We start from the raw sequence: 16,891 nt of genomic DNA, 5'->3' as shown, positions 1-16,891 counted from the left end.
ACATTTATTTCTGTGTTTGAAAAGTGCAGTTTTCTTCCAGAAATTATCTAAAGCCAGAGCTTGGGTTCCACATCATGTGTGGGTGCTACATCATTCTTATTGGCCTTTGCAATCAACTTTATAAAATGGCTTCTGTTTGTTTTTTTCTTCAGATGTCCCAAAAGAACAACGGCTGCAGGCAGTTCAGGCTGCCATCATGTTGATGTCAGATGAAAACAGGGAGGTTCTGCAGACTCTCTTGTGTTTCCTGAATGACGTTACTTCAGTGGAAGAGAATCAAATGACTCCCATGAATATAGCTGTGTGTTTGGCCCCTTCTCTTTTTCACCTCAACATCATAAAGAAAGAAAGCTCGCCAAGGTGAGTATTTGCTCACTTGTCCTCTTTGCCTTCCTAATCTGGCCTGGAATTTAACACAAAGTAACTTGGTTGTTGATTAAATGTGAAGTTAGTGGCTAAATGTGAAGTGACATTTTTGTTTGTTTTAGCATTCATTTTGTTCTCAGCTTGGCAAATTGGCTGATTTTTATTGCTGCCTTTAAAACATGGTTAAATGCATACATAACATAAAACTACACATTGAATAGAGTCATGAGGAACTGGTTCATATTGAATTTTACTCCTATATGGCAACACTCCTGAGCAATACAGACACACGATAGTAAACTGGGTGGTATGCAGCTACCAGTGGTGCCAGTGCAAATGAGCGGGCGGGGGTGGGGGACTGAGCAACAGGTGTGGTGCTTGATGCTCCCATTATACCCCACCTGTGCTACCTCTCTTGTCTCTCCACACCCTGAGCCAGTGAGCTGATAATTTGCCCCACTGGGGAGTTCAGTCCCCAACCAAACTAATTACCAGCTCCCCACTGGTATGTTTCTCAGACTATGGGAAACACCTATATAGTGCAACAGCGATAGAGGAAGATGCTGAAAGGCATCATCTCATACTGCACAGGAAATGTCAATGGTAAACCCCTCCTGTATTCTACCAAAGACTATCACAGGACTCTGTGGTTGCCAGGAGTCATAGGGACATAGGAAGCTGCCATATACTGAGTCAGACTATTGGTCTATCTAGCTCAGTATTGTCTTCACAGACTGGCGGCGGCTTCTCCGAAGTTGCAGGCAGGAATTTCTCTCAGCTCTATCTTGGAGATGCCAGGGAGGCAACTTAAGAACATAAGAATAGCCCTGATGGATCAGGCCCAAGGGCCATCTAGTCCAGCATCCTGTTTCACACAGTGGCCCACCAGATGCCACTGGAAACCTATGGCAGGAGTTGAGGGCATGCCCTCTCTCCTGCTGTCACTCCCCTACAACTGGTACTCAGAGGCATCCTGCATTTGAGGCTGGAGGTGGCCTGCAGCGACCACTTGAAACATTCTGCTCTTCCCAGAGCGGCTCCATCCCGAGAGGAATATCTTATAGTGCTCACACTTCTAGTCTCCCAATCATATGTAACCAGGGTGGATGGACCCTGCTTAGCTAAGGGGACAAGTCATGCTTGCTACCACAAGACCAGCTCTCCTCTCCAAGTCGACACCGACTCAGCAGCACAACAACAAAAAGGTCAGAGCAAGATGTGAAAGGGAGAAAGGTAGCTGGGATGGGGTAGAACAGGAGCAGCAAACACTGTATCTATTCCCACCCCCACCCAGCTCATTTGCAATGGCCAACACTCCCATCTGCTACAGTTGCCAACTCTGACTGAAGCTGTTCCCCCAAACCCCCAACTCCCAGTAGTTTACCCAATATTATTTACAATATTTATTTATTTATTTATTTAATATCCCGCTCTTCCTCCAAGGTTAGGCTGAGAGAGAAGTGACCAGCCCAGAGTCATCCAGCAAGTATCCTGGCTGACTGGGAATTTGAACTCGGGTCTCCCCATTCCTAGTCCAGCACTACACCACGCTGGCTCTATCAAGCCATTACAGCCTTCAAGATTGCTTTCAGTAGTCATATGGAGATTGCTGCCAGTTCCTGCAGACTCCAAGCCATTCCTGGAGAGTTGGCAGCTCTACCAGCTCCAGCCAGTCACAATTGGTTCAGCACTCCTTCCATCTGCCACGTTAATGGGAATCACTTCTGGGTCTATCAGTGTTACTGCAGGATCACACATTACATTCCTGGTTGCATGTCTGCCCATCAAAGACAGACAGAAGTGTTCATGTGCAGGGGGGAAATCCTGTATGTGCTTGCCCTTGTTCTTACTAGCAAAAACCAGGCATTATAGATATAGTAGAATGCATTGTTTTGCTCATGATAGCATCTCTTAATGCATGGTAGGATGCATTATTTTGCTCTTGATTTTGCTCTTGCTTCTTAATTTTTGCTCTTCTTAATTCTTGCTCTTCTTAATTATTTTGATTTTGCTTCTTAATTTTTATAGTGATTAAAGGTCCGTGATATTTCATGTAGGGAGGAATTTTGGGAAAGGACTTCAGCATGTCCCCCTTCCATTAGTCTGCGCTTCTCGTGCCAGCTTTAATCTCTTTGGTTTAGCCCCTAGCCCACTGAGCCCTTCCACACTTGCAGCTACTCAGCATCTCCACTCCCTAATACACATCCCAACTCCTTACTACCCCAGCTTCTGCTCCTCTTCTAATCATCTCCACATTTTTTCCATAAAGTGGTGCATAAAGAGCAAGATCAGATCTAGAGAAGCAGGCTATGCCCTGGCCCTTTCCCCACCCTTAACAACAGCCTCAGTCATGGATGGGAGGGCAAGTTAGTAGGAGATGGAGTCAGAAGCATTGTAAGCTGGTGAATTTCTGCAGAGTTAAGCTTGATGATGAGTCTCCTTGCTAAAAGGCTTGGGGCCACTTTGATGTTGTTCAAAGAGACACAAGAAGCACAGGTAAACAGTCTCCAGTTTTGAGTCAGTAATGCTGAACTGTGTGGTCATCCTCAGAGCCAGTGTAGTAGTATTACAGCCAGACTAAGGACATCTAGGTTGAAATCTCCACTCAGCCATGAAGCTTACTGGTTGGTCACCATCACTCAACCATGTTCACAGAGGGAAAACATGAGGAGAGAAACATGAATTGTGCTGTGTTCTTTGCAGGAAGGATGAGAGAAAAATGTAATAAGTAAACCATCTTATGGTAATTCTGTTTAATCTGGTATTTTCAAACTGGAACTACATCCATACAACATGATATGCATCATCAAACAGGGAAGAGACTCAGCTGAAATGTTTGTTGATTCCATCTGCACACACGGCCCTTGATCCATACTACTTTATTCAGGAATGGTGTAGCCTTTGCCTTTAGCCATGACTCCATAGAGTTATGGCTAATATCTGGAAATGTAAGTCATTTCATGGAGGAATTCTACCCGTTATTCATGCTTCATGAAGGCCATGTATAATATATGGCACATACCTTTTAGCCTTTATTACTTTTTATTACTTTGCCGTGAAAATATTTAAAGGCATGCATTTCTCTTCAGCAATAAAAAAAAAAGCTCTTTCCTCAGCTCTATGATGTGATAAAAGTTGAGCATAAAGGATTGTCTCTAGTTTGGTACTGAAAAGTTAAAAGGCTCACGACTTTTACTTTAATCTAAAAAGGATTCTGTTCCTTTATCTTACGTGAGATGCTGAATTCATTTGCAGAGTGATACAGAAGAAATACTCGACAGGGAAACCAGATCAGAAAGATCTCAGTGAAAACCTGGCAGCTACTCAGGGACTTGCACACATGATAACAGAATGTGATAAACTATTTGAGGTGAGTGAAAGATTCAGATAGCATTATTCATGAAGGTAATATTCATAAGGGAGCATACTTTGAAGCACTTAGCATATACAATTTTCTCACTTTGGCCTTGGAATAACCGCTCTTGGATTGGACTGTTTATTGAGTTGTACCAGTGGAAGCTTCTCTGTGTCATTTTCTCCTAACTCTTCTGCAGTGTTCTTAATTTTATTCATTTCATGGACTCATTTTATTCATCCAAGGACTTAGATTGTATGAGGACTGTTAAAGGAGTTAGATTTTTTTCATGAAAAAAGTTAGAGTTGAACCAAAACTGTCACCAACATGATAGACAGCTCTAACATCTTCAGAAGAACTGCAGTGCTGCTACTGCAGACCCAGGAACAGCAGCACTACCATAGAGAACAGGGGGTAGTGCCACAAGCATTGTCATAATTGGGGAAAAGTGTGGTAACACTTCCTGTTCTCTGCAGTGGCATCTCTGCTTCTTGGTCTGCTGCAGCAATGTCTAAAGATGTTAGAACCGCGCAGCATGTCAGCCAATCTGTTTAATGTTTTTTTCACTTTTGCTCACAACACTTGTGCCTGCATAACATATGAGACTGCAGATCCCTAGATCCTAACATGGTTTCTTGGTGGCAATTTCTGTGATATCTGAATATATTCAAACTGATGCATTCATGGAAATTGCCATTGGGAAGCTGGCAGTTGTATCCAGGGGTGCACCTGCTCATCCAATGTGCTCCACATGACTGCATCCCCATGCATTGCATGGAGAAACTTTGGACCATATGCACTGGCCACTTACTTTCAACTAAATGTGCATAAGACTGAAATGAAGTCAGGTGGGAGGGGCAAAGGACGGAAAAGGCAAGGACAACAGTGTGTGTGTGTGATTGAAAAGGTAGCTATTTCAATATAACTTATTGCTTATTTCTACATAAGTGTAATTATAATGCATCCAAACTGCCAATAAACATAATGCCCCCTCATAGCAAGCTTTCCGATCATCTCCCTCCCTATTTCTGTAATTTAAGGAGCTAAAGCTGTCTCCTCTGCATCTTTTCTAAATGGGTGCTCTATCTAATCCATATCCCACCAAAGGGACTCCACAAACTTTCTCCCTGTGAGAACCTGTGTGAAAAAACAATCGAATTATTTATTGTTAACTTGGTTGGCATCATAATTTGACACAGATACACAGAAATCCAATAGAAGAGGAACTTAGGTGAGAATTAAAGTGAATGACAGCTTCAAGTCAAACCTGGGAGGAGGAAGTAGATGAGATTTGAGAGGCATGTTATGGCGCAAAACTCAAATCCTTTGGTATAGAATAAAATCATACTTTCGTACAAGGTTGAATTCTTTCTTAAATTTGATCAATATGATTTGCCCAGTTTGGAAGAGTTAAACTTGGGTCCAATAGAATGTCAATACATTTAATACTTCATTTTACTGTATTTACCTAAATCCAAAACTAGGGTTTTTTTGAGGTATTTTGATATTAGAAATTGGGAGCTTGTCTTAAATTCAGAGTACTGTTCCTTTTGAATAAATGCAGGTATAACCTGCATTTAACTTCTGCTTTTAAGGGGGTTGTCTTAAATTCAGAGTCATCTTCAATTCAGGTAAATATGGTATTAAGTATATATCAATCTCATTGCTAATACTGACAGCAAAAGAAGCAGTTATCATTGTCTTTTCTGATATGTGTTCCCATGCAGAATTTCTAGGAAATAATTCTATAGGAAAACATCTTCCCAATATATTGTCTAATCTTCCCCACCCACATTCTCTGAAACAGATTCCACATGAGATGGTAACCCAGTCTCGAAACTCGTATGTGGAGGCTGAAGTGCATTTTCCAACTCTGGAGGAGTTGGGCAAGCAAATGGATGAAGTAGGTGGGAATTACCACACTTACCTGGAAAGTCTTATGCAGAATCTCTGCAAAGAAGCTAAAGAGAAATTCAAAGGATGGGTCAGTTTTTCCACCATAGAAAATACAGACCTCTCCTACAAAAAGGTAATTTCTACAAGCAAAATAATCTGTTCACTTCTGCATGATACTTGCAATATCCTGCAGGGACTTGTCTTATGCTTCATCTTCGTTCAGACTTCTTAGCCAGGGTCCAAAGGGCCACACAAGCACTGGAACTGTGACAGGACATCTTCTTCATGCAGCCATTCAAATGCCTCAACATGGTGCTTGTGAAAAATGGAAGAATCTTCCAGAGTGGCATCCAAAATAGCAAAAATGCTACCAATGGAAGAGGAAATTGGCACAGCCCACTCTGTGCCCACAGAAACATGGACAGACCTCTGTAGATTCTACCCCCATGTCATTCTATACATCTAACACTGCATTCCTTTCTATTTCCCCCTTCCCTTTAATTAAGGTTGGAGATGGAAATCCATTAAGGCTGTGGAAGGCATCAGCTGAAGTTGAGGCCCCTCCATCGGTTGTATTGAACCGAGTGCTAAGAGAACGCCACCTGTGGGATGAGGATTTCTTGCAATGGAAAGTTATTGAAACCTTGGATAAGCAAACTGAGATCTACCAATATGTTTTGAATAGTATGGCTCCCCATCCTGCCAGAGACTTTTTAGTTCTGAGGTAAATTCATGTAGTAGTAGAAGCCATTAAGAATAAATCAGCTGTTCTTGCTTAGCCATATTGAAGTATATGCAATTATGCTTCATGTATAGTGTGTCATCTATGTTCATTCGTCAATTAATTTGCTTCCAAGTGATTTTAAAAATATGCAGCTTTTAATCTGAGCAGTATTTATGAAATGCTTGCATAAAACTATCAGTATTGGTCACTTTCTCAGAGCAGGTGCCTGACAAGCTGTTGTTGCCCAGCTGTTAATGTCAGAACATCACAGATGCATCTGATCTAATTTTGTTCTGGTTTTGCCCCCTCTCTGGAGAATGGTTGTTCTTTCTTTTTACTTAGACTCCAAGAACCAATTGTTTTAAAGATACATTTGTTTATTTTGGGAAGATGTTGTAATGGATAAATTGTAGGCAAAGGAATTTTGCTGCACTTTTAAAGTGATACAATGCTTCAAAATGAATTATTAGTGGGAGATGTGCATTTAAATATTGTCTGGATATAACATAAAATGAAATGTGCCCAAACTTGTTCATATTTTACACATTTGTAAGGAAGCTGTTTGTTCCTAAGTACTGGGTACATATAACCTGTCCTATCTTAGCGCCCACACAGGGCCCTCTGGAACCATGATGATCCCATTATTCTTTCTCATATATCAGGATCAATCAATGAATTGTTCTATTTTGTGTGACTGTCTCTAAGACTGCCATAACTATGACTAAAGTGGACATCCCCAAGAAATGATATGCAAGAGTTAGGCTGTGTATTTCTCTGGAGAAACTGCAACAACGTCCTCTTTATTAAGGCCCCGAGCCAAATGTAAAGTGTGGGTAGAAGGAATCCTCTCACCAGGAAAACAAGTCTGTTCTCTGTTTTTCTTAATTGCAGGCATAGTTTAGTGGAGTGGGGAAATAGATTAGTCCCAGTCGCAAGCAGCTTCATGCTAGGCAGTTCCTCTCTTAAGATCAACTTTTCACTGTCTGAAATCCTTTTAACAGGCCACATGACTACACATGGCTATTTAGCTATGCAGCCATCCTTCCACATACTTAAGGTGCCTAGAGAGCTTCAAAGACACAGACAAGATGTTAATTCGCTCCATGAAAATGCCTGAAAAATGAAATTTTGCTTAAACACGTTAAAACCAAACATACAAAGATAGAATGCTTGCTTGCAGCCTGGGAGTGCTGATCCATCTAGCCTTGTTACTGGAGGCCCAAGTGGCTACCGTCACATGAATTATCTTCTACCAGCTCAGGCCGATGTGCCAGCTGCAATCTCTCCTGAAAAGCGATCGTCTGGCCACAGTTATCTATGCTCTGATAACTTCCATACTTTATTCTTGCAGTGGATAATGATCTTGAGGCTGCCTTTGCAGGCTTCTTGGAAATTTCCATTGGTCCAGAATGTGACTGCTAGGTTTACTGAAACTGGGACTGGCCCAAGGGAATGCGTTCTGCTAGTTTTGATACAGCTTCACTGGCTGATGATCTCTTTCCGAGTAGATTTCAGAGCGCCAGTAACTTATCTTTAAAGCTTTTTTAAAACTACGTTAAGGGCCATATTTTCCCACAAGTACCTGCCTGTGCATTAAGTTCTTAATTGGAAGCCCTTCTCTGAGTGCCCCAACTTCTTTAGTTAAGTGGGTAGTAAGTGATGAGAAGACTTTTTCAGCTAAGGTGTCCTATTTCTGGAATAGTCCCCAAGGAGGCTAACTGGGCACCAACTCCTTATGTCTTTTTGGCACTAGGTTAAGTCGTTTAACACAATTTTCCTTTATTTTAACATCAACTGAATATGATTTTTGATTGCTCCCCAGATACTCATGTACTTGATTTGATCTCTACTGTTCTCTTGTATGCTCAGCATGGTTTGACTATTTAATATGACCCACCATAAAAAGGTGGGTTTTAAAAAATAAAATAAAAAACTGAAGGGCTTAGGTATGCATTTTATAAATAGCATAAAACAAAATAAGTAATAGGATAAGTGTGACAGAAGGGACTAGGAACATGTGACGTGTTATTTTTGGAGAATGGCCTGTGTCTTTCATAATGTCTCGTCCTGCCCTATTCATTTAAGCCCATTTAAATTTTGTGCATTTATTCTTCTTATCAACTGACTTACAAGCCAATTGAAACACTACTGGCCCCAAAAGGAGTTGATTTCCTCCTTATACCATAGTGATTGTGGGTGAAGCAATCTTAACCTGCTGAAAAGAAACAAGTTGGCTACAAAATGGAGAAATTGCTAGAATTACATTGAGAGCCATCTTTGTTTTCCCTGTTCTGGAAGGCTCTACCTCCCACTCCTGATCATCTTTTTTAAAAGGAGCTTTCTAACACCCAAGTTGGACTTGATCCATCAGAACTGAGTCAGCCAGACTGGCTGACTTTAGATCCACTTTTAATAATAAAACCCTGAAAAATCCATGATTCTAATAAATACCTCTAGGATCAGGGTTGATTCTCAATACCATCCAAATTTAAAATTGATACTTGTTTTAACTAGATAAATTCTTCATATGATGTTTGTCTTCATGGCTTTATTTAAATCATTTTATTATCTGCTATTTATGTCAGCCTAATTCCCCACTCTCCCTGACTGAGGATTGGCTCTGGAGATAAAACAGGGGAAATTGCTCTTCATTTTCCCCTCAAACTAGCCTTTAGTTTCACTCTAAACATGTTCTTGTGCTTCGAAGAAAAGTCCTGGTCCCTGCTGCATTTCCTGATTTTAACATTCTTTTTCTGCAGTTGTTCTCACCCATGCCAAACCAATGGCTGAGTCCAACTTAATGGGTTTGTAAGGAAAGGAGAGCTGGTTTTGTGGTAGCAAGCATGACTTCTCCCCTTAGCTAAGCAGGGTCTGCTCTGGTTGCATATGAATGGGAGACTAGAAGTGTTTGCACTGTAAGATATTCCCCTCAAGGGATGGAGCCACTCTGGGAAGAGCAAAAGGTTTCAAGTTCGCTCCCTGGCCTCTCCGTGATCGGGCTGAGAGAGACCCCTGCCTGCAACCTTGGAGAAGCCGCTGCCAGTCTGTGAAGACAATAGTTAGCTAGATAGACCAATGGTCTGACTCAGTATATGGCAACTTCCTCTGTTCCTACTGCACCAGCAGCAGATAAAAGAACATTTCTGTCTTTCAGGATGTTTCGCTGCTGGCCTCCTGACAGCCACCTTATTTAGTTTATGTATGTTTGTTTGTTTATACATACATACATGCATGCATACACCACCCCAAACCTCCATCTCTGGGCAGTTTACAGCAACATTTAAAAATATTGATTATATCCAATAGATTTGATTGGCAGTAGCTTCCTCTCCACTATGTGTTAATTAACATAGCAAAGCCAGGGACATTGTATTATTGCCAATTACTACAATTGTGAATTGTCACTGGCGCACACATCGCACAGCATTTTTACAAGTGTTTTGCATACCACGGGTGCTGCTGCATCTTCCAAATGCAAGTTGCACGCGTGTGCATATTGCACAAGTGCTTAAATTGCACAAGGGACGTTCACAATCACACAACCATTATTTCCAGTGGATTTGCAACTGCACAAGTCATGCAGTGTCAGTGTTGGCATGACATGCATCCTGGCGCAACTTGCATTTGGAAGACACAACAGCACCTGCAATGCAGAAAACTCCAGCAGACCACTGCATGGTACATTGTGTATATCCTGTATACTCCTATGTGGTCTGAGCGGTCAGTGACAAACCAGAGAAGAGATCTTGGGGTCATAGTGGAAAGCTCATTGAAAATGTTGACTGCAGCCGCTGTGGAAAAGACAAATGCCATGCTAGGGTTCATTGGGAAATGGATCAAAAATAAAACTGCTAATATTCCAATGCCCTTATACAAATCTGTGGTACAGCCATATTTGGAATGAGGTCATTTCTGGCTATTTTGAGTGCAGGAGCCATTTTGTGGCTCATTTACTTTTTTAAAAAATGTCATATTCATGAAATTTCAGGGATTTGGGGGCTGGGGGCATCACGACTCAGGAAAGCCCATAGAGCACAGTCGGGCACTTTATTTGGCCTGTTTTCGTGGGGTTTTGTTGCATTTTAGTGACTGTTTTTGAAGTCCGGAACCTAACCCCCTCCCCCACCGACCCCATTGACTTCACTGCTTCACTAACCCCTGCTAACCGAGCAAAGAGGCACTTTTTAGAAGTGGTGATTCTCTTTATTTAGCAGGGAGAGACCAACTGTGAAAAGCGGTGTATAAATACTCGTATTCACTATCCACAGTTTTGTTACCCATGGTAATCTGCAGGAACAGATTCCCCCGTGCATAATGAGGTCCCCCTGTATAGTTTATGACATCTCGAAAAGGATGTTAGCTGACATACATAGCGAGGCACGTATAACATTACACAGTAACTTTCACACCATTGCACAAGTGCGCTCTTATGCAAACACAAAATTTCAGAGTTGCACAGTAGTATGGCCATTGTTTCCAATGGCTGTCTTATTGCACAATTTCCTTTGTGCAAAAGTGCACTTGCACAACCGTGTGAATGTTACATTACAAGGCACATGTAATGTTGCGCAGGATGTCAGCCATTGTGGGGCTGGAAAAAGTGCAGAAGAGGACAATCAAGTTGATTTAGGGGCTAGAGTACCTTCCTAACAGGAAAGGCGACAGCATTTGGAACTTTCTAATTTAGAAAAAAGATGGGGACATGATTGAGCCTTATAAGATTATACATGTAAAGAAAATGGATAGAAAGAGGTTTTTCTCCTTCTCTTGCAACCCTAGAACCAGGGAGTCATCGATGAAACTGACTGGCAGGAGATTAGGAAGGACAAAAAGAAGTACTTCTTCACATTGTGCATAATTAATCTATGGAATTCACTGCCACAAGCTGTGATGATGGCCACTAGATTAATTACTTTAAAAGATTAGTCACATTCATGGAGGACAAGTATATCAATCGCTACTAGTAACGATGGCTACATGTTCTCTCCTGGCTCAGATGTAGTGTGCCCCTGCAGTTTTAGGAGATCAACAATGGATGAGGAATGTTCCCTGCTTGTGGAATTTCCCAAGGCATTTGCTTAGGCTCTGCGGGAAACAGGATGCTGGAGGAGATAGGCTTTTCGTCTGATCCCTCAGGGCTCTTCTTATACATTTAAGCTTTACATAGAATTGTCACAAGAGTGTACCTGGCGTATCGTAGCCAGTTGACCCCACACTGTAAATAAGTATAGCTATTTAACTCTCAGCTGAGGATAACTACTACTGATGAGAGGGTTCTAGTCCACAAACACTTATGTACAATAAATATGCTAGTCCTTAAGATGCCACAAGACTCTTTGTTAAGGTTATATACTGTACATTCTGTTCCATGCAGTTCTTTTCCCCTAAGCAAAATTTCCTTTTTAAAACCCATTTTAACAGGACATGGAAGACAGACTTGCCTAAAGGGATGTGCATGTTAGTGACAGTCTCTGTGGAACATGAAGAAGCCCCTCTGATGGGAGGCGTGCGAGCAGTTGTTATGGACTCCCAGTATTTAATAGAGCCTTGTGGCTCTGGAAAATCTCGCCTGACACATATCTGCAGGGTTGACCTCAAGTAAGTGCCATAGGTGCCAAAATGCTGGTCTGCTGCATTCCTGCATGAAATGGCATTTCTGATCATTGTTCATCAAGTTCAATTAGGGGAGTCAATTATTTTCATTAGAAAAAAAGACATTCTGACCTTTTGATTAATGTAAGAACAGATTTTAAAAAGATGTGCAGTTCAGTTGTACTCTGCATGCTTACTAAATAGAAAATCCCATTGAGGTCAATGGAACTTACTCTCAAGAGTTCAGGAGTGCAGCAATAAGTTAGACCCTGCTCCAGCATAACTTTTAATAGCTGGATTCTTCTTGATTAGTCTTATAGTTGTGCATACCTCCCAAATTATTGTCAATTGCAACTCAATTTCTGAATGGTTGTAGTTCAGGAGATCATCCACATCATGTGCCAGTTGTATGGATAGTCAATTGGCACATAACATTTTCCCATGAGAAAGTGTGGTTGGAAAATGTTACTTCAGTTTTCTAGATTTAAAGCAACCTATCACAATTTTCTGATTCAAGTAAAAGATACATGACTACTGTTTTATAGCATATAAAGTATAGAAAATGTATGACTCCATTTACAAGTCTCAAGAGTCCACAACACTATTCTTACTCCAGAAGTGATAAATTCTATGCATCTCCTCCGATTGATTGCAAGGTTCTTTGCTGGCAAAATCTGTAATGTTGATAGAAGAATGCATGAGATTTCCATTTCTGTTTGTTAGCATTTCTCTGACATACCACTTGAATGGAGGGTGGAAACCTTTTCACCATAACATTTCTCCTTTACTTCCCTTCAGAGGTCATTCGTTAGAATGGTACAATAAAGGCTTCGGACATCGGTGTGCAATTGAAGCTGCCAGTATCAGAAATTCCTTTCAACCCTTGATTGCTGAGGGACCAGAAACAAAAATCTGAGTGACGGAGGCCCTGTATGTGTGGAGTTCTGCATATATACTAGAACAATTTGATTTGAACCTACTTTCGTGCAATAACCAAGGAAGGATTACTTGGAAGGTTCTACCATTATCTGGAAATGTCATCCACTTACCCTTACATCCCTCATCTACTGAGTTTCTTCACTGAGAAACTTTTCCAAGATTTCCATCAGGCTTTAACAGTAGACTATAGCCATTGGTTGTATATTGCATAATTCTAATATTTAAAAGCTTCTGAGAAGCTTATTTTAAAGTGTAAATAGAAAGTGTAAATTTTGTATATACTTTGCTATGTATAGTATCACCTCTCCGTGTGTGTGTGTGTGTGTTTGTATATATAATACATTTTGTATATAAGCTAGTGCTTTCTAGAAGAAATTCCCTGCATCTGTTCAGAACTATTTTCCCTCTGTTTGGTCTCAGTATCTCCAAGCTGCTATAAACAGCATTTGCTGCTGTTGTAAAAATTATGATATAATTTGTGTGATTAGCAACAAGTAGAGTCCTTGAGCTATTTACCATATTTGCACAGATTGGTCCAGTTCAGATGTAACACCAAGCCATGGTTTGCTGCTATGAGAACCAGCTTCCATAAGCTGTGAGCTTATACAGTTTCCCCCACCCTCTCTTGCGAATGTGGCTTGATATCCTGGTTTGTTAACTAACTACAGTTAGAGCAATCCATAGTTCCCCAAGTTTGTGGATAAGATGGAAATGCAGTTTGTTCTAAAGTGAAAGTAGAAGCTTTGAAACTCCTTTACTTGCACACCAAAGGGTAGGAGAGTGGAATGTGCAGCCCTATGGCTCATGGAAGCTGATTCTCAGAGTTCTAAACCATGGTTTAAGTGTTAGTCTGAATCAGGTAATTGTAAGGAGGTGCATGGAAATGGGTATAGAGAAGGAAGGGTTGAGAGGATAGAGAACTGTACAGTTAAAAGTAATGAACAACAGAATACTAGTACAGCCAGATAAAGTGGTGTTAAGGGGCATTACAATTGGCAAATCATCATTTACAATGGACTGTATAGCGTTAACAGCCACTGTGGCAGCCCACAAAACATGCCTGTTGTCTTAAGTAAATGAACAGAGAAGTTAAATGATCAACTGGAAGCTTGCTGTTTGCAATATTCAGAATATTTTTTAGACTTAACCCTAAAACTTGCCATTCTAACAAACAAGTGATTAGAATGGGGCAAACCAATCGCTGAGCCCTATGTTCCATAACAAAACAAAGCACCACACAGATATTGCTTACCCAAAACAATAACCACTGCTTAGGACTGTAAGATAAAGATGGATCTTCAAACCAGTATCTCAAGGGAACTGACCTGGACATCCATAGGACTACTCTACAGCAAGCATTAAATAGTTTAAGACTTGTGGTCTGAGATCTCAGTCCTTAGGTTTGCTGTTCTAGCACATAAAAATGTAGGTCCTGAGAGGAAATTGTCTTTAGTTCTCACTGGCTGACATCTAGACTAGTGTTGCACTAGTGTAACGGGAAGTTGTGCACACTTAAGCATTTTTCGGGGCTGTAGAAAGTTGCGGCACTTCCCAACATTGCACAACTGTGGGATACGTACAAGCCAGCCTGTTGTACAGGGCATTATGCAACTTCTCACCATCATCTGCTAGCACAGGGAACATCTATTCTTCTTTTCCTCACAGCCTTACATTTAGCATCTTTACAGCAACAGCATTTCATTAGCGCAATGCTTGTCTGGATATAGGCCACTGAAATTAATGGGATGAGTTAATCACAACCAGCAAGGACATCTAGGTTCACGATTCCCTGGTTCAGAATACAACCCTCATTATAATGCTCACCTCCAACCTGAGGTAAATATTATGCCCTAATAGTTTCTCTGGCTTAGAATGTAAGCCAAAGATGGAGAACTCCCTTCCTCTCCCACTGACACAGGGTTGGAAGCGTGCCCCACCTCCCAAATCTCCTCACCTGGCTGCAGTGGAGGCAGGGAGGAGGTCTCTTCCACCCACTCACCGCCTGCAGTATCCCAGGTGTTAGGAAACCTGGGAAAGGTTTCCCAGGTTTGTTTGGAGGTCTTTAACCAGGGCAGAAGGGAAAGACTTGCCCTGACTGCAGTAACAACTAGTAAGAAGGTTGGGGAGGGGAGTGGAAGGGGGAAGGTTTCCAAACCTGTTGCACTCCCAGTGCTGTCATTAGGAAGACAATGGACCTGGAAATAAACAAACTGTTTTCCAACTTTTAAAGAAAATAAATATTAGTGGAGCCAAATTACAAGTCAAGTACAGGGGTAGGAGTTTGCCCATCCTTTATCATAACTAACTTGTCCCATTTATTTTATTGCACAACTTTGGCTCTCCTGTAGATGTCAGGTTACAACTCCCATCATCCCTAACTATTGGCCATTTTGACTGGGATGATGGGAGGAGCAGTCCAACAACTGCTGGAGGACTGAAGTTGTGCAGCCCTGTTTTAGTGGGACTTAAGAGCAACTAGCTTCCTCTGGATTGGGACTTTAGTATGGGTTGTACCATCAGTTATGCCAACAGAATGCCACTAAACAGGTTGTTATACTAGCATTGCATGCCTATACGTAGGCACAAATAGGACTACTGGACTAAAGAAAACATTATACAGCAGTTGCAAGTCAAACTTTGTCCTTAGCAATATTAAGCATCTTAGGAATAATAACAGCTTTATAATGGTTGCTACAGTCCTAAAGTGTTTCTTTTCAGACCCTGCCAATATAAACACAAACTAATATCTCCTTTGTACCATGTGTCTATCCAAAGAATGTCCATTCAGTAGGGTCTAAATGTCTTAATAAGCTATTTAAACTTAACTTTTACAAATAAGCTTTTGATAATGTGCTTTTTAAATGGAGAAAGGTGTAATAAAAAGTAATCACTGGGAAGAGATAGTATAATGTTCAGGATTTTCATATTCTGCTCTGTCTTGGCCTTTGATAAAGAGGTGCATGATATGCAATGCAGATGCCAAATCACAGCACATCCCTTTAACATGGAGGGATTACACATCCCCTTTATTACAGAGGAGAGCAGGTCCGTACCTGCTGCTCACAGCCACTTCCTTAATCACAGCGCTGCGCCACCAGCTATCATCGTGTGCCGGCAGCTGTCTCCCCCAGCTGCCCCTGTGCAGCGTCACGCACGCAGTGATAGATACCAGGGGAGTGATTAAGGAAGTGGCGGAAAGCGGCTGAGAAGGAGCAGGTTTGGACCTGCTCTCCTCCATGTTAAAGGGTATATGTAACCCCTCTGTGTCAAAGGAATAAAGTGCAATTCAGTTTCTGAATTGCGTTTCGGCATCTGAATCGTGTTTCATGAACATCCCTAGCTTTCAACCCTTGACCTGGAAATTGTTTCAGTAAGATTGAACTTCCACGTAACTGTGTTAAGACAGCAGCTTTCTTCAAGATATTTTGTTTCTCATTAATGAGAACAGAATCAGCTACTGGTCTAAAGGCCAACAGCATTAAGATCTATTCTACTATACATATTCAGGGATTACTTACTTTCCTAAAGGGAAGAATGCTTTAAAACCAGAAATGATTTTTGAAGTAATTTATGGAGACAGGGTTTAAAAAATAATAATAATAATAATAATAATAATAATAATTAATAAAGAGTTAGCATAGAACAAAAATGCAACTTTATTCCTAATTTAGTTTGAAATGTACATTGGTTTCCATACAGATTAAATTCAGTCACTCTGACTTTCTATTTATTGTTGTACATTTGTTTATTCAGTGTTTTAGTTCATTCCTTTAACTCATTCAAGATATGCCATATTCAGTAGAATGCAGTGGCTTGCATACTATAAGAGAACCGCGGATCTAAGAGAGGCACAATGCACTCTAAAGCACACCTGTGCTTCATACGGAGTCAGGGCTTCTCTGTGCCTACTAAGCACTGCATCATTGCAGTTCTGATTTTACTCCCATCATTCCCAATGGGAGTATCATCGTGATGATGCGCTGCTTTAGAGTGCATCACAGCATCACACACACCTCTCT

General features: G+C 41.1%; 1 protein-coding gene across 8 annotated transcripts in view; it reads left to right on the top strand.

Moving 5' to 3' along the window:
• STARD13 (StAR related lipid transfer domain containing 13) overlaps window positions 1–16,596 on the top strand; it is a 387,713-nt gene extending 371,117 nt beyond the window's left edge. For all 8 annotated transcript variants that reach the window (XM_053307369.1, XM_053307370.1, XM_053307371.1 and 5 more), the window contains 6 exons: window positions 153–360; window positions 3,622–3,736; window positions 5,529–5,750; window positions 6,124–6,341; window positions 11,763–11,939; window positions 12,732–16,596. In XM_053307369.1, the coding sequence (XP_053163344.1) occupies window positions 153–360; window positions 3,622–3,736; window positions 5,529–5,750; window positions 6,124–6,341; window positions 11,763–11,939; window positions 12,732–12,849 (1,058 nt within the window). In that variant the 3' untranslated portion in view covers window positions 12,850–16,596. The remainder of the gene's footprint in view (window positions 1–152; window positions 361–3,621; window positions 3,737–5,528; window positions 5,751–6,123; window positions 6,342–11,762; window positions 11,940–12,731) is intronic.
• Window positions 16,597–16,891: the final 295 nt, after the last annotated feature.

This window comes from Hemicordylus capensis, chromosome 3 (genome assembly GCF_027244095.1).
Source record: "Hemicordylus capensis ecotype Gifberg chromosome 3, rHemCap1.1.pri, whole genome shotgun sequence".
Lineage (NCBI taxonomy): Eukaryota > Metazoa > Chordata > Lepidosauria > Squamata > Cordylidae > Hemicordylus > Hemicordylus capensis.
Note: the sequence above shows the minus strand (reverse complement) of the source record. Positions and strands in the feature narration are given on the sequence as shown.